General features: G+C 47.5%; 2 protein-coding genes across 2 annotated transcripts in view; one reads left to right on the top strand and one right to left on the bottom strand.

The window, feature by feature from the left end:
- TDRD10 (tudor domain containing 10) overlaps positions 1 to 1,428 on the top strand; it is a 41,592-nt gene extending 40,164 nt beyond the window's left edge. The window contains exons 11-12 of the mRNA XM_076010413.1: positions 701 to 771; positions 966 to 1,428. Of these exons, the coding sequence (XP_075866528.1) occupies positions 701 to 771; positions 966 to 998 (104 nt within the window). The 3' untranslated portion in view covers positions 999 to 1,428. The remainder of the gene's footprint in view (positions 1 to 700; positions 772 to 965) is intronic.
- A 1,797-nt stretch (positions 1,429 to 3,225) lies between these two features.
- Positions 3,226 to 12,128, bottom strand: UBE2Q1 (ubiquitin conjugating enzyme E2 Q1). Its single transcript, XM_012767943.2, has 13 exons — positions 11,684 to 12,128; positions 9,381 to 9,485; positions 8,942 to 9,046; positions 8,247 to 8,297; positions 6,604 to 6,744; positions 6,302 to 6,386; positions 5,614 to 5,674; positions 5,336 to 5,426; positions 5,160 to 5,218; positions 5,009 to 5,057; positions 4,644 to 4,739; positions 4,173 to 4,239; positions 3,226 to 3,714 (listed from the first exon to the last, which is right to left on the bottom strand). The coding sequence occupies exons 1-13, from the start codon at positions 12,008 to 12,010 to the stop codon at positions 3,683 to 3,685; spliced, it is 1,269 nt and encodes a 422-aa protein (XP_012623397.1). The 5' UTR covers positions 12,011 to 12,128; the 3' UTR covers positions 3,226 to 3,682.
- Positions 12,129 to 22,386: the final 10,258 nt, after the last annotated feature.

Here is a 22,386-nt window from a genome sequence, read left to right on the forward strand (position 1 = left end):
AGTAGAGATGGGGTCTCGCTCTTGCTCAGGCTGGTTTTGAACTCCTGACCTTGAGCAATCCGCCCGCCTCGGCCTCCCAAGAGCTAGGATTACAGGCGTGAGCCACAGCGCCCGGCCCCCGGCTAATTTTTTTTTCTATATATATATTAGTTGGCCATTAATTTCTTTCTATTTATAGCAGTTCTTGCTCAGGCTGGTTTTGAACTCCTGACCTCGAGCGATCCACCCGCCTCGGCCTCCCAGAGTGCTAGGATTACAGGCGTGAGCCACCGCGCCCAGCCGGAGAAAGGGTTTTGACCACCTCCCTGCTGTGCCAGGGTCCTCGTTTAAGTGCTTGCTCTTCATGGGGAAACCTTTCTGCTTTTTAACCTTTGTCTCCAGCTAAACCCTCAGAACAGATTTGAGTGAACAGTTTTCTGTCCCCAGTAGAATTTCTCATTAAAGAATATAAAATCCCAAATCCCTATAATTATGTGAACAACAATGATAGTGTCTCTTCTTTTATCTGCTCTTACCGTGCCCTCCCCTCCCACCTTCTCAGCATTTCTCCTCTGGGTTCATCCTGGGCAGGACTAGCAGGACTAGCAGAGACTTGCTGGTGGGAGCGGGTTGGCAGCCAGAGCCCTTTCTCCGTAGCCCCGGCCTCTTGCTCCTCCTGCCCCACCAAGGGCTTCTGAGGTTTTGTTGTTTTGTTTTGCAGACATTTTGAGTTCATGTGAGGTTGTCCACCAAATCCTCAAAGGGAAAATCACTGGTGCTCTGACGTTGGAGGTAACTGCCCCTGGGTCTGACTTGGCTGTGCTCTCTCCACTCCCGCCCTTGGGAGCCTCCACTGCAGGCCGCTGTCCCTATTTACCTGGCCTTCCCTTAGAGAAAACAAACTGAAGTTATCCAGGGGGCTGGGTAGACTGACTGGGGGTGGTCTTCCTTCCCACTGAGATTTCCGCTTTCTCTTTCTCTTCCAGCCGCACATCCTGAAGTTTGAGTTGTTTCAGTAACGGGGCTACCCTCACATGTTCCTTCTCCTCGGATCAGGAGTCCACCTGCCCTGCCCTCTCGTTCCCCTGCACTCCTGAGGCCTTGGAAGTGAAAAGGGCCAGACTGTGCCCAGGATTGATTTGATTTCTGTTTTGCCTTTACCCCCAGTTCACCTCTCAAAAAAGAGAGCAGAGTCACGTGTCTTCAGTTCCCCAGCTTGGCATGAACATTGGAACCAAACATAGGAAGCTACCAGTAGGTTGAAAGTCTGAGGCAGCCGATATGTTCTTCCTGTGTCTCTTCTTTGCACCCCAGAGCAATGATATGAGCTGTCCTAACAGATTGTGGAGAATGGAAAGGCCCCAGACTAGTTTTCCTGGCTTCCGTGTAGAATCAGGTAGACAGCATTTAACCAATGAGCCATCACCTTGGCAAATAAATGTTGGCATGTTCCACAAGTTGGGTGACTGCTTCTTTCTAGCTGCTGCCACCCACCCCGCCACCCTCAGGGATGGAGAGCTTGCCCATCTGTGGGCTCTGGGCGTGCACACCCTGCCTGGGATGGAGATGCACTCTTGTGTGTAGCATGACCTCAGTGTTTCATTTCTCTCTGCCTCCTTAGTGACGAGAAGAAAATTGTTTCATGATGATACTGCCGCCTTTTCTATGCTTTATTAGAACCCTAAAGGTCATAAAAGGGAGTGTTAGGTTTGACAGAAAAATGGAAGGTTCTCTCAGAGTTGGTGTTAACACACCTCACAGGAATGGCATTTTCCTTTCCGTCATGTGAACATGAACCTCATTATTTCTTTAAATAATTGTATTAGAGCCAAACTATTTAAATAGTTTTATTTGTTTCATCCTTTGGTAGATGAGAAAAATACATTACAAAATACATTATACAGAGGACAGCTCACAGTACACATTACTAAAAACACAATCTACATTCCAGCCAGGGCTGGTGATAAGTTCAGAAGAAAGCCACAGAGGCCTTGAAAACCAGATTTCAGCTCTATGGAATGAATTTTCCCCTTGTGTCCCCTTGTTATCTCAACCTCAGCATATATTAGCACCCCTAATCAGGTGGGTGTGGGTAGAGTTAGAGCAGCATTGAGAGGGACTGGTGAACTCTCCATCCACCTAAAGCAGCAAGACGTTAAAATCCCTCAAAAAAAAAGGGGGGGGGGAATGACCAAAGTTAAAATTGTGCTCAAAGCATTACAGAACTCTTCTAGCATCCTACAGGCCCCCAGGCAGCTGTCCCAAGTCTGGGTTTTCTAAGACTTGGGTCTTCACGTAGCCATCCTGGCCTCTGTCATTTCAACCTTTATTACATCTGTAGGCATAGCTGGTCCTAAGAGGCTGGCTCAGCCCCTAAGCAAGCTTCCCGACAAGGAGATGCAGGCAGCACCTGCTAGATGCACAGTCATGCCCAAACTTTTACAACAGCAGGTACAGACAACACAGCACCGACAGTTCTATTGCAGTACACAGACTCCCCACTCACTTTCCTTCCCCAGCAGTTCCCAAACCTGGGTAAGGATACAGGTGTATAGAACAACTCCCTTAAAAAGCCAACCTTTTCCAGTAGGACCCACCTTCCAATAGTGGCTTGAAAGAGTCCACAGTTCTCCAAGCCAAATAACTTCAGGGCTATGCCTACCTTCTTTTACAAAACCAAAGGAAGCAAGAGACAAGAGGAAGGTGAGCAAAGCTTACCAACGATCACCATCCACTTCTACTTAGAAGTCACTTTCTCAGAGGGGGAAGGACCAGTGAATACCGAAGCGTCGTAGCTACATAGCGTATTGCTGAGGTCAGAGAAGACCAAACGCACACTGGGAGACTGTCCCCATCCCCTCTCAATTCGTTCCAAAGGAATTCTATGAAGCAGCCTCTTGAGCCTCATTTTCTTTTTCTTAGAAATCTGAAACCATCTGTGACTAGAAGAGAAAAGTAGTCCTAAGAATTAAGATCATTTCAGCCTACTGCGTTGTGGTTTAGCAGGCCAGGCTCTGCATTCCAAGGGGAACAAGTGCTGGTTGCTCCAGAGGCCTTCCAGAGAAATCTAGGGGTGGACCAGGCGTGTGCTTCAGCTCCACGTTTTTCGTGCTTTAGCAGCAAAACGCAGCCTCTCATCTTTACCAAAGCAACAGTGGACTTGGTACCCCTCCCCCACCTCCCAAGCAGTTCAGGGGATGGGGTGGGATGTGGGAATAAAAATAAAGATGAGTCAAGACCAGCATCTTCAAATTAACAAACTGTAATTGTTTTCCCAAAGATACATTTTTTTTCATACACATCCATCATACACTGTAACCAAAAAAAGCAGTGTACATGAAATAAGAGAAAATAAATTAAAAATCCATAGCATAGGTAAGGAGGCTCTAGTCTGGAGCACAGCTGAGTTTCCAGCAATATAAGGAGGCTCGAAAGTTTCTTTTATAAGAATGCCTGCTAGCAAGGGTTCCAGCAAGGTGGTTGGTCTGTAAGTCAGTCTTGAGTACTTGAAACAGTTCTGTGTTTGTTTGTTTTTTTCCTTAGCGTTTAGAATAGCCATCATTGTCCTGCAATAGGCAGAGCTATCACGTCCAGGAAAAATGAGGGAGGGAACCACAGAGGCAGCGTGAGATCCAAATACAGCATTCAAAGGTAATTGGTCCAGTGGTGCCTGGGGAAGGAGGAAGGGGACGACACTCCATGGTTAGCCATCTTCCTTTGGGGGTGTGTACCAGCCTGCAGAGAAACAGAACAGTCAGTGAAGTGGAGGCTGAGGCCCGCCCTCCCTACCCGAAATCACTGAAGACATCTCCAGTGTCAGAGGCAAAACCACCTCAGGAAGGGTATCCAGTGCGGGAAGAGAGGTGTATGGGAGGCTGAGAAACTGCCTACCTGGAGACTGTAAGAAAGAGGGAATGATGTGCCCAACCTGAGATGACAGGAGCGTTAGATGAGCTTTCTCAAAGGGTAGTCAGGAAGGGGGGCAGCACCAAGACTATCCATGATACCACTGTTGGTGCTCTTCTGGGAGAAGCGGTTATGGACATGAGCCGCCTCCAGCCCTTTTTTGGAGAACTGGGGCAGGTGCTGTGTTAATGGGTGGTAAGGCTCAGAAACCAGAAGGTTTTGGCTAGAAGTGAAAACCTGGGGCCTGGCAAGTGTCCGAATCTCCTGAGTCCTGGCTCCAGCCTCACCGTTTTTTTCGTGGATCTGCACCAAGGACTTGTAGGACTGCTGTGCTCTTGTCAAACTGTATTGAGACTGGGGAGAGGAAGCCACCAGATCAGGCCATGGCCTGCTATGGCCTTACTGCCCCTCACCTTCTGCAGGCTGCCACCCAGAGACCCAGGAGTCCCAGGAGTCCCGACTCAAAGCATTGTGCTCTGGGGACACACTAATTACCCTCTACCTGGGAGGTCTCTTGGGGACACAATCCCCTGCTTCCTTTTCCAGACCTGTTCCCCACCCCCCACCCACAAAGTCTTAAGATGTCCCGCAGGCCAATGGCTCCCGCTCCTGTTCCCACTGTGGCGCCCCAGGACCTCTCATTCAATGCCACAAGCCCTGGGGCCTTATCTTCTCAGTCCCTCAAAGGCAGCCTTGGCCTGCCAGTGGCCCAAACCATACTTGGCTCCAGCCAGCCCCACCAGCCCCAGGCTCCTTACTTTGTTGGCTCCAAACTGTACTCGTGCTTTCCCCTTCACCAGTGTGGCACTGATCTGCATGATCACTGACTCTATGGAGTAGGCACTGCTCCAGCCCTAGGTGATGGGAGGGACAAAGCAAGTCAGGACAGAGCTTTCTGAGAAACCTCATGCTTGTTCTTCAGGCAAGCAGCTGCATCTATAGAAGGGCCCCTGCCCTCACTCCCAGGACAGCTACCACCTGTCTGCCTAGGTCAGTGGGCACGGGCCCTGCCCGGCAGAAGGAAAGGGCCACATCACGCCTACCGCCCAACCCACAGGGTGCGTGTGTGGTAAAGCTCAGCCTCGTCCCACCCAGCCCAGCCAAGGAGGAGTGAGAGGCTCACCTGTTTGGTGAGAAGTTCCATGCAGATGGCACCTCCGCCCAGAACATACCTGCATGAGGAAGGTTAGTCAGTTGTGCCTGGCAAAAACATCAAGTCCCTTCCCCACTCTCTGCCACAGGAGCTGCCCTCTTCCTCATGCCCAGCCACTCACCCTCCGGAGAGGACTGGAGACACAACCCTGACAAACGGTGGGTCAAAGGGAAAGTTATCCTGAGAAAGAGACAGAGATGACAATCAGGGAAGGGAGGCCAGTATCCTCCACAGGATTCTAAGGCAGCCGGGGAAGCCTGGGCCAGGGAGGGAAAGACTGGAAAAGAAAAGTCTTACTTTAAAGGAAAAATTAAGTAGGATGAAGTCAGCTCCTTCTTTCTCTTTGAGGATCTGGAGATCGTTGTGCAAAGCGCTGTCCTGGTCAACTCTATGAAGCAATGAGCCTGAACTCAGACTCCTGGTCCCAGCTCAGGAGCCTCACAAGGGCTCCCACTGCCCACACCCGCTCTGGAAGCCTGCAACCAACACACTGGATGGGACTGCCCTGGAGATCCCACCACAGTAGCTCCACTCACACTCCTCCACTTCCTTCCAATCCCACAGTCCCCACTCACTTGAGGAGTTTGACATTCCAATCATATAGACTGTCATTCACAAGTTCAACTGCATAGTTTCCTGGAAGCAGGGAGGAAGGAAGATGGGTGTTAGTAGGATGGTCCAGTTGGTGAGTGGTCCCAAATGCAGATCTTTGCCAAACAGAGAAAAAGCTCAACTGCTCCAGGTTAACCCCAGATGGACATGCATCCAATCTAAGCCACTGGCTTGAGGAGCTCCATTCTTTTTTTTTTTTTTTTTTGAGACAGAGTCTCGCTTTGTTGTCCAGGCTAGAGTGAGTGCTGTGGCGTCAGCCTAGCTCACAGCAACCTCAAACTCCTGGGCTCAAGCCATCCTCCTGCCTCAGCCTCCCGAGTAGCTGGGACTACAGGCATGCGCCACCATGCCCAGCTGATTTTTTTCTATATATATTAGTTGGCCAATTAATTTCTTTGTATTTATAGTAGAGACGGGGTCTCGCTCTTGCTCAGGCTGGTTTTGAACTCCTGACCTCGAGCAATCCGCCCGCCTCGGCCTCCCAGAGAGCTAGGATTACAGGCGTGAGCCACCGCGCCCGGCCGGGAGCTCCATTCTTGGCCTGGTAAGTTCATAAGCATTCACATATCCCAGAACCTCCTGGGGCCCCTTGCTACCATATCCTTCTTTATGAGAAACTCCTGTGCAGGCCCTGCTCTGGGGCAAACTCACCACCTTTGAAACTCTGTGATCGGTATATATCCCTGAGCTCCTTCATCAGCCGGTCAGTGGCCTGCACCGAGCCAGACACTGCACCCTGTGAAGTAGAGATGGCAGGAACGTTTCTTGGTCATGTAGTTTAGAAACACACTTTAAAGGGCAGTCTGGCAGCTTGCCCAGGATTTAGGGAAGGATTAGGCACATGCAAAAGAGGAATCTACTCCCCCTACTGATATGCCATGGCCTGCCACTTTTCAGCCATTACCCACCACCCACCAACCCCTCCACCCAGCCTCTCTCCAGAAGGCACGTACATTTAAGTAATCTTGCCTCTGGTTCTTTTTAATTTTCTCTAGGATGGCCAAGTTTTCTTTTCCAATGCCATCATCTTCAGATTTCTTGCCCTCAGCTGGCTCTTCCTCTTTCATTTCATAGTGATCTAGGTCTTCTGTGTCCTAGGGGAGGTGTGGGGTGGGAGTGAAACAGAGGAGGAAAGAAACAAACAGCTTATGAAGGGCCACCAACTTCCCATTCCCATCTGACCAAGAGCCAAAAGTTAAGGGGCAGCAGTCAATTCCCAGCCCCATTCCCTTTACAATAGAAAGGACAAGGCAAATATCTTCTCTTACTTAGTTCTCAAGCTGTAGTAGCAGAGCTATAGTAAGGACCTAGGGAGCTGGCAGAGCTACTCAGCCCTTTTGTTCCCCAGACTGACCCCACTCCAACTGTTCCTAAAACTCTCCCTTGGAAGTAGAAACTCTTCTCTAATTTCTAACAGAATGACTTAGGCCTGATACTGTGACTCAAAGTTCATGTTTCACCAGGTGACTATGTGCCTAGGAGTTCTCAGGGCCCCAGTTCTAAAGGAGAAACCTGGATCATTAAATCTCCTCCCCTCCCTACATATGCAGGGTGTGAATCAGGTATGTAGAGGCACCCACTGCCAAGATGGAAATAAGAAAGGAGGTCCAGAGAGGAAGATGGGAGAGGTCAAGAATAGAATTAGCTCCTTATTCTTTCTGCTCTCTGTTCTAAGTGAGCAAGTAGCTCAATGTGTGTGTGGTTTGGGAACGGGGGAGATCATATCCAGCATCCAGCCCCTCAAATGCTGGGAGTGTGGCACAGAGGGCTGTCCACTGCCTAGGAGAAGTAAGTTTCAATTGTCACCAGCCCTTTGTTGGTCTAAAGACTCTTATAAAGTTACATAACCTGGGACATTAATCCAATTCTAGGAAATAAAGTGATCAGTGATCTCTATGCTCTGGCAGGACACACTAACCTCCTAATTATTACAATGGCAGCTAATATTTACTGAATGTTTATTACATGTCGGGTTCTATACAACGTGCTATACACATTGGCCCATTTACAACCACCATATCATGGTTCTGTCATTATCCCCATTTTACAGATGAGGTCTAAATAAGATTAACATGCCCATAGAATTCTTAGCAGAGCTAAGACTTCAATCAAATTCTGTCTGGCTCAGAAGTTCAAATTCTTAACCATTATATTCTGCAAAAGTACCTACGTTTTTAGAGAATATATCAGATAAATAATTTAGTACTATCATGTACTATATGAAGTACTTTATATGCAATGTAGTATTAGAATCCCATTTTATAGACAACAGAACTTCAGCTTGGTGAGATTTGGTAAAACTCAAACCCAATTAACATAGCTGGGATGCAAACTCAGGTCTGCCAAACTCCAAAGCCATCTGAAATTTTTAACTTATCAAATACTTCATTTGAATGGATTTGCACCTAACTATCTTCAGTGGTTGGATATGGGAGCCCCATCTTCTCTACTACACTGGTTTTTCCTTCACGTCAGTAAATCTGTCTTTATTCCTTTGATCTTTTTCTCTCCCCAGTTCTAGAATGGATATAGTGGGTGGTCAATGTTAGTGACTGAAAGAGCTTCTGACCAATGGCACCTCAGGTGGCAAGCCTACCTCAGGCATCTCCTCATCTTCATCTTCTGAGGACACATCTTCCTGTGTGCACTGCAGTGGGGGTGGAGGGGGAAGACAAAGATCAGAGCCTCAGTGGCTTGCTAGAATGCAGCCTTACACCTATTCCCCTGAGCCTCCAGGTCTGAAGCTCTGCACCTGCCCATAATGCTGCCAGCTTCTCCACCAGCCAGATCTGAGTAGAAGCGACAGCCCAGAGAATGACTTTGCTACCAGCCCATTGTTCTCTCTCTACCATATATCAAAGAATAAAAGAAAAGCAAAATGGCTGTTTCTGTCCCCCACCTCACAAATCCCAGTATTAATTTCCTAAAAACCCCTCCTTTATTTGATCTTCTCTAGACTGACATTGCATTTTTGCTTCTCAACACGGGGCCTGGGTCCCCAGTAGCTACCACCTGCTACTGCTAATTGTGAAAATTCCTGCTCCCTCTTAACATGAGGGATACTGCCCATGAGTGAGTTTTTATAGGAGACATGAAGCTACTAGCTGCCCATTTAGCTAGATTCCCATCTGGAGAAGCAGCAAGGTGAGAATTATGAGATACACATGTGTTTGGGAGTAGGCAGGGGTAGAGAGAAACTACGGCAGCCTCATTTCAATTAACAAGTATTTACTAAGTGCCTCCTGTGGGGCAACTCTGTGCAACAAGGCCCAAAGCTCCTCAGCTACTCACCTGGTCTGCTGGCAAGGGCTGATCCAGCATCTCCACATCTGGATGCTGAGGGAGGTTATAGAGTTTACACAGGTCGGAGATGATCCTCTTCAGATGCTGCAATAGCTGCAGGTAGGGGACCACAGAAACATCATATACTCCTTTCCCCACTCCAATATGGACAGTGTATGCATGAGCTCTTAGCTCAGACCCCAAACTGGTATCAAGTTCTCTAAACCTTATGGATCACATGGCTGTGGGAATGAGTCTGCTGGTAGACCAATCCTAGGGCTGGTGCAGGGAACTCCCTCTGGCTTCAGTAAGCAACTTCCCTAAGTCTGCCCCAAAATGTTTAGCCTAATGTACCATCCACTTTCCAGATATAACTCCCTTTCAGAGGATGCCTCAGTGACATGGGCCTCATAGGAATAAATATGCCCCCACCCTGTGGCCCCCTCACCAGAGTATTCCCTTTCTTTATGTCCACCAGCCTCTCCAAGACAGCAGCCAAGTTAGGGTCATCAGACTCCACCGACCAGATGGGAGGCACAGCAGGGTATGACTCCTGAGGGGAAAAGAGCAGGGAAAGTGGTCAAAATGGGCAACTCTGGGAAAAGCCAGATTTAGCCTGCTCTGTGTCCCCCAAAACTTCTAGTTTCTTTGCTTCCCAACCCTACCCCTTACATGTGTACTCATAAAAGCCCAACTCAGGTCAGGAGCTTCCCAACAAATCCTAAACTGGAAGAAAAAGAGTCCCTTTCCAAGAAGCAGCCTGGAACCTTTTCTTTCTTTCCTTGAGAGTAAACACCAGCACAATCAAACTCTGCTAACAGTGAGAGAAGACTCCTGATCTACCATACTGCCTATACAAGTTCCAGACTTGAAGTTCTCTCCATGCCCAGGACAGAATCCTGCAACCTTTCTGTTTTTCTAACTCCACAATTAGCTGAGGAAGGGATCACCTCATCACAATCACATTGATGTGAAAAAAGCATAGCATATAAATTAGACTGCATCTTCAGAACCCAAGAGTAAAAGGCTACCTGGAAGAATCTCTCCACACACCACTCCCAACAAAGCCCCTTAAAGACCAATTCTCCCCACCTCTCCCTTGGGAACCTGCCACCTTCTCAGTCCAGGCGTGGGCTGCAGGGCTCCACATGGCAGGCTGGGAGAAAGAAGCCTACGCTGCTGACATTCCCAGCATTCCTGAACCATGGTGCCAAATGCAGCCTGACCAGACTTCCCCTCTGCCTAGAGCAAGGGGCTGGTTAAGGTCAAGTCTCCTTTATAGGGGCCACAAGGAATCTGGCTGAGGACCCCCTAACCTCACTTCCTACCAGGGACAAAGACCTCTGACAACTGGAAGGGCAGCTGGATGGGGCAAACCTACCCTTAAGGAATAAGAAGCTTAAGTGAGTAACAAAATTAACTCTTGAGATTTCCACACATGCCAAGGAAACCTTATCTACTTCTACTGGGGATCTTAGCTCTCCCATTGCTCTAATCCTCAGTGCTGGAAGAAAAATAATTATCAAAGATGCTCAAATCTTCATCTGACTAAGCCATCCCTAGTCCCTCAACCTTGAACTTTTTAAGTAGGGGGAAAAACAGAAGGAAATGGGAGAAGAGAGAAATGGGACACGCGAGTTTTGGTGGGTCATCATTCAACTTCAACCCAAGCTGAGGTTTACCTCACCAACCTTTGACCTGGTTAGAAAGGGACAGAAAACACCACATAAGTTGAATTCAGGCCCCCAGATCTGCCTTTCCCAAGCTACTCCTATTCACAGTCTGCCTGCTCAGGTAAGTACTGTCCGCTAGTACCCTAGCTACTGCTCCCAGCAGGGAGAAGACCATCACCTCAGGAAGTATCAGCCAACGTAAGTGCTATACCATGCAATACCAGACATTCCCAAATTATCAGAAGCCAAACCTCTCTTCAAGGGATGTCTGAGGATAGACTGAGCAGAGACATGTAAGGTGGATGCCTAGGATGGAATGATGCTCACTAAGAGAAATAGTACTGTTACTGCTCAGAATAAATGGGGTAGCCCTCCCACATCGCATCACCACCACACAGGAAAGGCAACAACTCAGGGCAACTGGATATATCCACAGGGAACAGGGAAAGGAGTGGCAGAACTGCTACTAGCTGAGGGAAAAAGAGGAGAGTTAGAGGTTACACCAAAATAAAAGTGCATCCAAAAGAGAGAATAGGAGTCAATGAATTGCAAACTATCACTTGGTGAGATACAGAGAGCAAAGAGGGATGCACGAAGGATGTCTGGGCAGGGATCCCACAGGTGGCAAAGTCCTAAGTCAAAGGAACTACTGAGAAGGGGGCATCACTGAAATGTGCAAAGTTCCAGGCAAGGTCTTTCCAGCTGGGGCCAGTGCAGAGGCCTAGAACCCTGAGATGAGGGGTGGGGGTGGGGGTGGAGAAAGGGGCATTCCTAGGTGGCAAGGTAAAGTTGTGGAGGAGTAGCCAAGAGGAACCAAAATCATGGACCTTGGGATGTGGGTGGGTTCGTGGAAAGGGGTAGTCGAGGCGCCATATGTTGGGGTATCCCAGGCTATTGGGTCAATGGTAGATTATGGGACACGACAGAACCTTAAGCAGCAGAAACAAGTGTAACCTGGAGAGGAGACGAACCCCAAGGCTTCGGCCTCCCAGGTCCTTCGAGAGCAAAAAGCTGGATGGGGTAATCCTAAGTCCCTGACAAGGGCCCCCCACAGAGGCGCACGCGAGAGGGTCCTCACCGTGATGTTGCAGTGGATGCGGACGGGGTCCCCAGGCACAGACCCTCGTGGGGGGAGATGCGGTCCGGGCGCGGCCCCCGCCCCGGCCCCTCCGGCCCCAGCCAGCAGGAACTCGCAGCTTAGCTCGTCCAGGCAGGCGCTGGCAATGCGGAAGCGCTCGTGGCCGCGGTGGAAGATGGACTCCAGCAGCTTCAGCTCCCGCCTCAGGCAGGGCCCTGGCCCCGGGCCCCCCCCTGGGCCGCCCCCGGCCCCCGGCGCCGCCCCCTGGCCCCCCAGCTGCTGCCCCGGCCCCGGCTGCTGCTGCCCCTGCGGCTGCGGCTGCTGCATCCTCCGCTCCGCTCCGCTCCGGGGCCGGCGGGCCGGGAGCCTCCGGCCTCCGCTCCGGGCTCCTCCGCCGCCGCCGCCGCCGCCGCCGCGGTCCGCACTTCCTGATCCCCCCTTCGCCAAGATGGCGCCGCCGCCACCTCCGGGACAGGGGCCCCCCCCTCCGCTCGCTGGCCCCCCCCAGCCGCCGGAAGCCGCGCGCCCCTCCTCCTCCTCTTCGGCGGCCCCGCCTCCGTCCCCTCTCACGTGACTTCCCTGCGCTGGCCTCCTCCACGTGATCTCTCCCTTTTTCCCGCCCCTTCGTTCTCGTCTGCCACCCTCCACATGTGACCCTCGCCTTCAGGCTCGCCTCTTTCAGCGCCTCAGAGCGTGTTTACGTACGTCGTGCGTGCATGCGCCTGACGGCCCCTCGCCGGCTCTCCCCCCTCACGTGACCCGGCGCCGCGTGCTCCCAGGGGCTACCCGCGCGGGACTCTGTTTCCTGCTCTGGGCCCCTGTTCTCCCGCCCCCGAGCCACGGCTAGCGTGCCGGGCGTTCGGTGGGTAGAGAAGAAAGAAGTGTGGTCGCTGCTCTACTGTCTTTATCGTGTGCCCCACGCTGAGTCCCTGAGCCTCTGCCGTCCGTGGAGTGTGCGTGCCGTGTCTCCACGCTGAATGAGGGGCATGTGGTCGGGAAAGGAGCCAGAGACCAGGATTCAAGAGGCTTAAATTTTCGTCCGGCCCTACCTCTAATGCGTTGTGTGACCTTGGGTTAACCATTTTCCTGCTAAGCCTCGGTTTCCTCATCTGTGCAATAGCTCTGATGAGGATGATATCTGTTTGCCTGCTCCCAAGGATTCAAAGCAAGGAGACCATAAAGTGTGGAGCGATAGGTCGCTGGTCTATTATGTATGAGGGGTGGTCAATAGCTGGCCTTTCGCGCTTTTCATACCCCTCGGGTCTGCACGAGGTTGGGGAAGAGATTGCGTGGGCTTCCTCCACAGAGTCGTGGAAGGAGTGCATCATGAGCCCAAACCATTAAGAGGGAAGCAGACCGACTGAGGCGGACTCCATTCCCAGTCCCAAATCTAAATGGCTACACCTTGTCGCAGTGGTCCTGGCAGCTGCCTGGAATAGTCGGCAGTTCCTTTAGAACCTCGCTAGGTGGCACTATCACAAAGGACAGAGCTGGCTAAAGTTCCAGAAATCCAGAGCCAGCGTTCCTTTACCAAGGGCAGGTGTTAGCCTAGGGTAGGGCCTGGTGAATTTCTGCTGGGGCAGCTCAACCCTTTAAGCTACTGGCCAGATCTCCCCTCTTCTCTCCTATCTGGACTGAAATTAATTAGCCTATGTTGGAAGCTAACTGCTCACCTTCATGCTCGATGCTGGAGTACTCGTTTATCTATTCAATGGCCTTGGCAGAAACCCTTTATTGGCCAATTTGGGCTCTGGGTATATAAAGATGATTGTGTTGTGTTCCTGGTCCTCCTGGGGCCGTTTATCTTGTTTGGGTAGCCTGAACAGTTAGCTACGTGTTGCCTTTGTGTGTGCAAGCTGGTAGCATAAAAAGCTGTAGTAAGAATTCCCATTTATTGATCATTTCCTGAGCCAGGGTATTTTGCAAATATTTTTAAACATCCCAACAACATTGCAAGATAAGCATTTTCATCCCTGTTTTACAAGTGGGGAAAAGGAGTGACTGCCCAAGGCTATACAGCTTGTAAGCAGAGTTTCTGGGCTTGTCTCCAGAGTCCATGCCCTTATGCCCCGCTCTGCCTTCTACAGTGCTTTTTCAAGAGATTTTCACACATCACTTGATTCCAGCCCTTACTGAAGAAACCCACAAATGCAGCCATTTGGAAGACACCATACTTTATAAAGGGTTTAATTAGAAGAAAAAAACATGATGAGACAGTCCCACAATGTTGTGAAGACTCTCCAAGTGCCCCAGTGAGGAAACCCAAAAGTCATTGTCAGTAAAATGAGGTTTGTTGTCTTCTCTCTGTTGGTCTGTTCAGTATCTCAGCTCTATGGCTAAGAGAGCCTCTGGCGCCTAGAAGCCTAGTATAGAGTCATATTGGAAATGACTGGACATAAGTATGGTGTCCAGCTGAAATGTGAAGGGCAGAAATGGAAAGGAAGTGATGGATATATTCATTTAATGAATACTTGTTGCTAGGAGAACAGAGAATAAGACAAAAATCCTTGCCCTTATGGGGCTGACATTCTGTTGGAGGAAACAGACATTATAAACCTGGAGTTTACAATGCAAACTGACTTGCTAAATGTGGGAGACCATGACCTTATCTTTACTGAGCACCTACTACATGTGAGGCAATGGGGGTGCAGCATTGAATGAGAGGGACCCCGTCCTCACATTTTTTGTGCATTCAACATGGTTGAAAGTTAGATATTCTTGTGGATTGTTACACGTGTAGTTAACTTCAGTTTTGGTAAGTGCCTCAAAGGAGAATAAGGCTGGGGATCTCAGAAGTTGCTCCTGAACAAGTGACATACTAAATTCTGAAGAATAAGTAGAATTACCTGAGGTGAGAGGAAGGGCCAGATACTGTCCCAGCAAGTATCGATGGCAGAACACAAAGGTTTTGTGGTAGGACCGTGGCAAGTTGGAGGAATAGAAAGAAGTCCTATGTCTGGAATAAGGGAGAGGATGCATTTAAGGCAGGCCATGGCTAGGTCTTGGCAGGCATTCAAAGCCATGTTTCGGAATTTGGGCTTTATTTTAAGGTTATGGGAGATAGAAAGATCACTATAGTGTTTTGAGAAGCTCTGGAAGCCTGGGCAAGTACTAGTAGTAGCACTGAGAATGAGACTTAAAGGAGAGCTGAGTTTCGTGGGAAAGGTGGCAGTTGGGTTATGAGTTATTCAGTGTCTGGAAGAAGGGGGTGATGTGAAACATTCTTCTGGAGACATCTGGCAGGGTGTGGGTTCTGAGTTCAGGAGAGAGGGTAGAGCTGTAGGTGTTAAGTGCAGAGTCAGCTACAGCCCTCCTTTGAATTAGACCATGAAGGGGCAGCACAGCTGAGTGGAAAGAGCAGCCTGGGGAGTCAGGCCCAACTGGATTTGGATTTGAGCTCCTCTGCCAGCTATGTGACCCTGAGCAAGTTACTTAATTTCTGCAAACTTCAGTTTCCTTATCTTAAAATGAGTGTGATACCCTCTGCTTTGCTAAACTGGTCTTTGTGCTGATTTAGACGAAGTGATATATGTTAGGTGATTAACACAATGATGGATACCTAGTATGTTGTGCAGCAAATGCTAAACACCATTCAGTAAACATTTAGGGGGCTTTGTCATATGCCAGAAGCTGGTCTAGGTATAGATTTATAGCAGTAAACAAGACAGACAAACAAGTTCCCTGCTCTTGTGGCAGTTCTATTCTAGTGCGAGGAGTCAGACAATAAAACAAATAACCAGAAGAATATCAGACTGGAAGCAGATGCAAGGAATTAAAGTAGGGTCATGTGGGAGTGACTGGGGTTACTTTAAGTCCAGTAGTAAGGGGAGATCTCCTTAAGGAGGCAGTGTTTGAACTGAGCTCTGATAAAGAAAAGAAAGCAATCTTTTTTTTTTTTTTTTTTGAGACAAGAGTCTCACTTTCTTGCCCAGGCTAGAGTGAGTGTCATGGCATCAGCCTGGCTCACAGCAACCTCAATCTCCTGGGCTCAGCGATCCTACTGCCTCAGCCTCCCAAGTAGCTGTGACCACAGGCATGCACCACCATGCCCGGCTAATTTTTTGTATATATATATATTTAGTTGCTCAATTAATTTCTTTCTATTTTTGATAGAGACAGGGTCTCGCTCAGGCTGGTTTCGAACTCCTGACCTCTAGCAATCCGCCCACCTCGGCCTCCCAGAGTGCTAGCATTATAGGCGTGAGAAATCTTGAAGGTCAGTTAAAAGAAAGAATAAGAAAAAGAAAGCAGGACTGGGAGAGACTATGGAAGACCATTCTAGGTAGATCAAAGACCTCAAAGACTGAGTGAGAATGAAAGTGGTATGGTCTGGAAGTAGTAGGAAGCTAACGAGGCACTAAGAGCATGGGCATTGAACCCTGGCTGTGCCAGCTATTAATGATGTGACCTGGGGCAAGTTACTTAGCCTGTCTATGCCTCAGTTTCCACAAAATGGAGATCATAATAGTACATGCCTCAGAAGGTTGTTGGGAGGATTACATGAGAATATATGCAAAGTGCATAAAATAGTGCACATAGTAAAAACTTGTTGTTTTTTTAAATAAATAGGAACTCAGCGGAGCTTGAGTCTAGTGAAAGGAGAGAAGAAAGGGGTAGGAGATGAGACCAGTGAAAGAAGCAGGGGCTGGATTATGGAGACCACAGTAAGTTAGGTTTGTTCTTATTTTTTTTTTTTTTGAGACAGAGTCTCACTCACTCTGTTTCTATTTCTGCTAGAGTGCCGTGGCGTCAGCCTTGCTCACAGCAACCTCAAACTCCTGGGCTCAAGCAATTCTTCTGACTCAGCCTCCTGAGTAGCTGGGACTACAGGCATGCACCACCATGCCTAGATAATTTTTTCTATATATTTTTAGTTGTCCAATTAATTTGTTTCTATTTTTAGTAGAGATGGGGTCTCACTCTTGCTCAGGTTGGTTTTGAACTCTTGACCTTGAGCGATCCACCCACCTCGGCCTCCCAGAGTGCTAGGATTACAGGCCTGAGCCACCGCTCCCCACCCAAGTTAGGGGTTTTAATCAAAGTGCAGCTGGGAAGCACTGGAGGATTTTAAGCAGGGAGTGGCATGATCTGATTTAAAATTTTAACAGATCATTCTGGCTGTTCTGTGGAAAATGGTTTGTATGGATTTTTTTTCCTCTCCAAAAGGTCAAGTGTTATCAGCATGAGCAGGTGCATATGTTTGGAGCAAGGGGAGCAGCCTTCTCCTTTGACTTGCTCCCAGAGGCATAGCATTCTGTCATTGATTTAACAAATATGAGACTTGCTGTTTGCCAGGAACTGTATGTAGCAGGCACTGGGTGTGCAGAGATAAAGAAGATACAATGGAGGAATGAGGTAAGAAAACATAAGAAAGAGACAAGGTGGGTCAAGGGGGAGGGGCTCAGCATAGGCAAGAATTATAGAGGTGTTGGTCATCAGTGCTATAGACCGAGAGCCCAGGGCAACCCTGATCGTATCGGTGCTTCTGGAGGTCAGTTTAGCAGTAAATAATAAAAAATCTTTAAAACTTTGAACAAGCAATTTCACTTGGTAATTATTAAAGGTGTGTGCAAAAATTTGCCTACAAAGGAATACTACTGTGTTTCCCCGAAAATAAGACAGGAACTTATATTTATTTTTCCTCAAGAAGACACCCTAGGGCTTATTTTCAGAGGATGTGTTGTTTTCTCCTCAATGCCTCAGCTTGCAGCATGCACAGGATGGCTGGGTCCTTACAGGGGGAGCCGACCTTGTTGGTGGGGCTGCCGGCACCTTTCCAGTCACCTCTGGGATAGTAGCTGTCATGATGGGGCAGATGAGAAGGGCTGCTCATCTTTTTTACCACTCCACGATGAAATGCATGGGTTGTGCAGATGCGCTGCGTAGCCACGCCCATCACTAGGTCTTATTTTCGGGGTAGGGCTTATGTTGCACAAATGCTTAGAAACCCTGCTAGGGCTTATTTTATGGGTAGGTCTTATTTTTGGGGAAACATGGTATGTAGCTGTTAAAAATAGGTCTCAACGAATACTTATTGGTATGGAGAGTTGTTTGAGAAATAGTAAATAAGAAAGGAAGGTTACAAAGCTGTGTCACAATATGCTCCTTTTAAAAAAGTGTGTGATGTAGTTATGTACCCAACAGGAAGGCATGTATAGTCACATGTCACTTAACGATGAAAATATGTTCTGAGAAGTTTTGTCACCATGCAAACATCATAGAGTGTACTTACACAAATCTACATGGTATAGCCTACTGTACACCATCCTAGCCTATGTGGTATAGCCTATTGCTCCTAGTCTGCTAACCTGTACAGCATGTTACTGTATTGAACACTATAGGCAACAGTAACACAATGGTAAGTATTTGTATATCTAAACATAGAAAAGGTACAGTAAAGATACAGTATTATAATCTTATGGGACCAGTGTTCTGTGTGGTCCATTGTTGACCAAAGCGACATTATGTGGCACATGACTGTATTTGTACACCAAAAACCTGAACAAGAATGTTCATAGCAGGCTAAGGTGGGAGGATTGCTTGAGGCCAGGGGTTTGAGACCAGCCTGGGCAACATAGTGAGACCCTGTCTCTACAGAAAAATTCAAAAATTAGCTGAGCGTGGTGGTGCATGCCTGTAAAGTCTCAGCAATTTGGGAGGCTGAGGCAGGAGAATGGCTTGAGCCCAGGAGTTCGAGGTTACAGTAGGCTACAGTGGCATCATTGCAGTCTAGCCTGGGCAACAGAGTGAAACTCTGTTGCTAAAATAAAAAATAAAAATAAAAATAAATACAAATAAATTCATCATTTTTTAAATGATGTTTTAAAAAAAGATAAATTATGATTTCATTTACAGCAAAGTTGGTCTATGCTATTGGAAGTCAGATTTTTTTTAACTTCTAGTCATTTTTAAAAATTGTGGTAAAATCTACTAACACAAAATTTACTACTTTAACCATTTTATTTATTTTTTTTTTTTGAGACAGAGTCTCGCTTTGTTGCCCAGGCTAGAGTGAGTGCCGTGGCGTCAGCCTAGCTCACAGCAACCTCAAACTCCTGGGCTTGAGTGATCCTTCTGCCTCAGCCTCCCGAGTAGCTGGGACTACAGGCATGCGCCACCATGCCCGGCTAATTTTTTCTATATATATCAGTTGGCCAATTAATTTCTTTCTATTTATAGTAGAGACGGGGTCTCGCTCTTGCTCAGGCTGGTTTTGAACTCCTGACCTTGAGCAATCCGCCCGCCTCGGCCTCCCAAGAGCTAGGATTACAGGCGTGAGCCACAGCGCCCGGCCCATTTTATTTTTTAATTTTAATTTAATTTAATTTTATTTTATTTTTTGAGACAGAGTCTCACTTTGTTGCCCAGGCTAGAGTGAGTGCCATGGCATCAGCCTAGCTCACAGCAACCTCAAACTCCTGGGCTCAAGCAATCCTTCTGCCTCAGCCTCCCAAGTAGCTGGGACTACAGGCATGTGCCACCATGCCTGGCTGATTTTTTCTATATATTTTTAGTTGTCCAATTAATTTCTTTCTATTTTCTAGTAGAGAAGAGGTCTCGATCTTGCTCAGGCTGGTTTCGAACTCTTGAGTGATCCGCCTGCCTCAGCTTCCCAGAGTGCTAGGATTACAGGCGTGAGCCACCACGCCCGGCCTAACCATTTTAAATTGTACAATTCAGTGACATTCAACACATTCAAACTGTTGTGTAACCATCACACTTTTTCGTTTAGAAATTTCCATAGTCACTCCCCATTCCTCCCTCCCCATGATGTTACTTTTGAAGAGGAGGGAAGAGCAACGGGGAGGGACATGAAGGGCTTCTGCATATTGATTATGTTTGTTCCTTTAAAAAAAAAAATCTGGTTAGGGATTATGTGGCTGGGTTTATGTTGTGAAAATTTGTCTAGCTGTACACTTATAATGTATATGCTTTCCTGTGTGAATGTTATATCTAAGTACATACTGATAAATTTGGAAATGTGTATTTGTATTTTTTTGCTAACAGTGATTTTTTTTCCTGGGAGATAGGATTATGAATCTATTTTGTACTTGCTTTGTTTTGCTAACTGGTTTTCCAATTGGTCATGTTAGTTTGGTCATAAAAATTTTAAATTTAATTTAAAACATCTTAAATAGGCCGGGCGCGGTGGCTCACGCTTGTAATCCTAGCACTCTGGGAGGCCGAGGCGGCGGGCGGATTGCTCAAGGTCAGGAGTTCAAAACCAGCCTGAGCGAGACCCCGTCTCTACTATAAAAAAAAATAGAAAGAAATTAATTGGCCAACTAATATATATATATATATATATATATATATATTAAATTAGCCGGGCATGGTGGCTCGTGCCTGTAGTCCCAGCAACTTGGAGGCTGAGGCAGTAGGATTGCTTAAGCCCAGGAGTTTGAGGTTGCTGTGAGCTAGGCTGACGCCATGGCACTCACTCTAACCTAGGCAAGAAAGCGAGTCTCTGTCTCAAAAAAAAAAATAAATAAAAAATAAAACATCTTAAATAAAGGCCAACATTGATTTTTAAGCCTTTCAAGAGAAAATATTCCTTACATTTGGAAGCAATGGGAGTGTCCCACCAAAACTTTATGCAGTTACTATTTAGCTTCAGGATCGAAACTTCTATATCAATACCCAGTGTGGTTTTGGACTTGTTCTCTCCCCTCGACCTCTGCCTTTCTTCGTGGTGAGTATGGAAGGAGTCTATGAGGGAGATGTGAAGAGGGAGGGTGTTTCAGCTCTCCTTGGACACTGGGTGGTTGTGCCCAGAGGACTCACTCCTGCCAGGCTGGAAGTAAACTTGAAGTAGAAGCTGTGGAGTTTGAGAAGAAAAGATAGAAAGGTAGACTGGCCTGAAAAGAGCAGGAAACAACCAGAGGCTATACAAGCAAATGACCCCTCAGTCCCTCATTCCAGAAACAAGCAACCATTCCAGAAAGAGATTTTCATAAGAGAAGACTTTCACAGCCTTCCTTATCACCCTGCATCCACCAAACTCCCTGTCCCTCTCAAGAGTTTGGAATGTCTTTAAGACATCCTTGTCTCATTGACTTTTTCACTTTCAAGTCTCAATGCCCATCTCCATCCCTTTTAGGCCTTCAAGTGCCATTAAGCTCTCATTCCTCTGTGCTTCCATGACATCTTGTTTTTATCTCTACTAGACCAGCCACCACATTGTATAATAATTTGCTGCCAAATTGTGATCTCCTTAATAGCTGAGACTAAGTCTTTTTATTTTTATTTTTATTTTTATTTTATTTTATTTTTTTAGACACTTCTTAGAAGTCAAAGACTAAGTCTTTTTGATCACCACATCCTCAACACCTATGTAACTCCTGGGAAATAGTAGATCCCCAACAAATCTTGAGAGCTTGTTTGGAGGTACAAGCAGGAGAGCACAGCTACCCTATATACCCTTGACTGAAGAACAGTCCTCCTATATCGGGGAAGGTCGTCCTCTTCCACCGAGCATGCACCTTCAGGAGGAACACACATGGAGCAGTGAGGGAGGAAGGGGACACCTGCCTGGCCAGCCAGGTAAACTGAATCAACTCTGGCGATCAATGGGGCAACAGATGTCACAGCCAGATCGCCTTCACATCCAAATCTTGATCTAAATTGTTGAAAGGGGGTCTTCTTCCCACCTTTGACCTTTTCCCTAAGTGGAGGGACAGCACACATTCCTTTCTTTTTTCTCTTTCTTTCTTTCTTTCTCTTTCTTTCTTTCTTTCTTTCTTTCTTTCTTTCTTTCTTTCTTTCTTTCTTTCTTTCTTTCTTTCTTTCTTTCTTTCTCTCTCTCTCTCTCTCTCTCTCTCTCTCTCTCTCTCTCTCTCTCTTTCTTTCTTTTCTTTCTTTCTTTCTTTCTGACAGAGTCTCACTCTGTTGCACTGGCTAGAGTGCTGTGGCATCAGCCTAGCTCACAGCAACCTCCAACTCCTGGGCTCAAGCAATCCTTCTGCCTCAGCCTCCCGAGAAGCTGGGACTACAAGCATGAGCCACCATGCCCGGCTTATTTTTTCTATATATATTTTTTAGCCGGCCAATTAATATGTGTTTTTTTAGTAGAGACAGGGTCTCGCTCTTGCTCAGGCTGGTTTCAAACTCCTGAGCTTGAGCGATCCGCCTGCCTCGGCCTCCCAGAGTGCTAGGATTACAGGCGTGAGCCACCGCGCCCGGCCCCTTTCCTTAAGGCTTTTATTTTCCACTCCTTTCCTTGATTCCAAGATTTCTTTAATTCTTAAGAGATTATCATATGTCTACACATGCACATGCCCTGGAGCTAGTGGTGCAGAGTCATGCCCATTTCCATGTGCATTATGGGGCCCGTAGTCATCTTACTTCCTCTCTAGTCTTTTTCTGGAACTTATCCTGTTTCTTCCCCTTAATTCCATGACTTGGGGACTTGTTAAATAGCTGAACTTTTAGAGAGGAATTTTGCCCTCCACATTAAAAGATGTCAGTCCTATACTAGCCCTTTTTCTTACTTGTTGAGCCCTTATGATATGCAGGGTACTATACTGGTTCATAATCTAGTAGGGGAGGAAGCCACTACCTTAGATGTATTCATTTATTCATTGGACATGCTCCTGAAACATGTAACAGGGCACCTGACCTAGTCTTTGGTCAGGCACAGCTTCCTTGAGGAACTGACATTCCTGTCAAATGCTCAAAGGGAACTATGGGCCCAAGCAATCCTC

Source organism: Microcebus murinus, chromosome 2, assembly GCF_040939455.1.
Source record: "Microcebus murinus isolate Inina chromosome 2, M.murinus_Inina_mat1.0, whole genome shotgun sequence".
NCBI classification, from domain to species: domain Eukaryota; kingdom Metazoa; phylum Chordata; class Mammalia; order Primates; family Cheirogaleidae; genus Microcebus; species Microcebus murinus.

Coding starts and splice junctions, on each gene's coding strand:
- UBE2Q1 (XM_012767943.2), bottom strand. CDS start 12,010: ATGCAGCAGCCGCAGCCGCAGGGGCAGCAGCAGCCGGGGCCGGGGCAG. Junction 5,427..5,613: donor TGGAATGTCAAACTCCTCAA/GTGAGTGGGGAC, acceptor ATTGCTTCATAG/AGTTGACCAGGACAGCGCTT. Junction 3,715..4,172: donor GCAGATCCACGAAAAAAACG/GTGAGGCTGGAG, acceptor GTTTCTCTGCAG/GCTGGTACACACCCCCAAAG.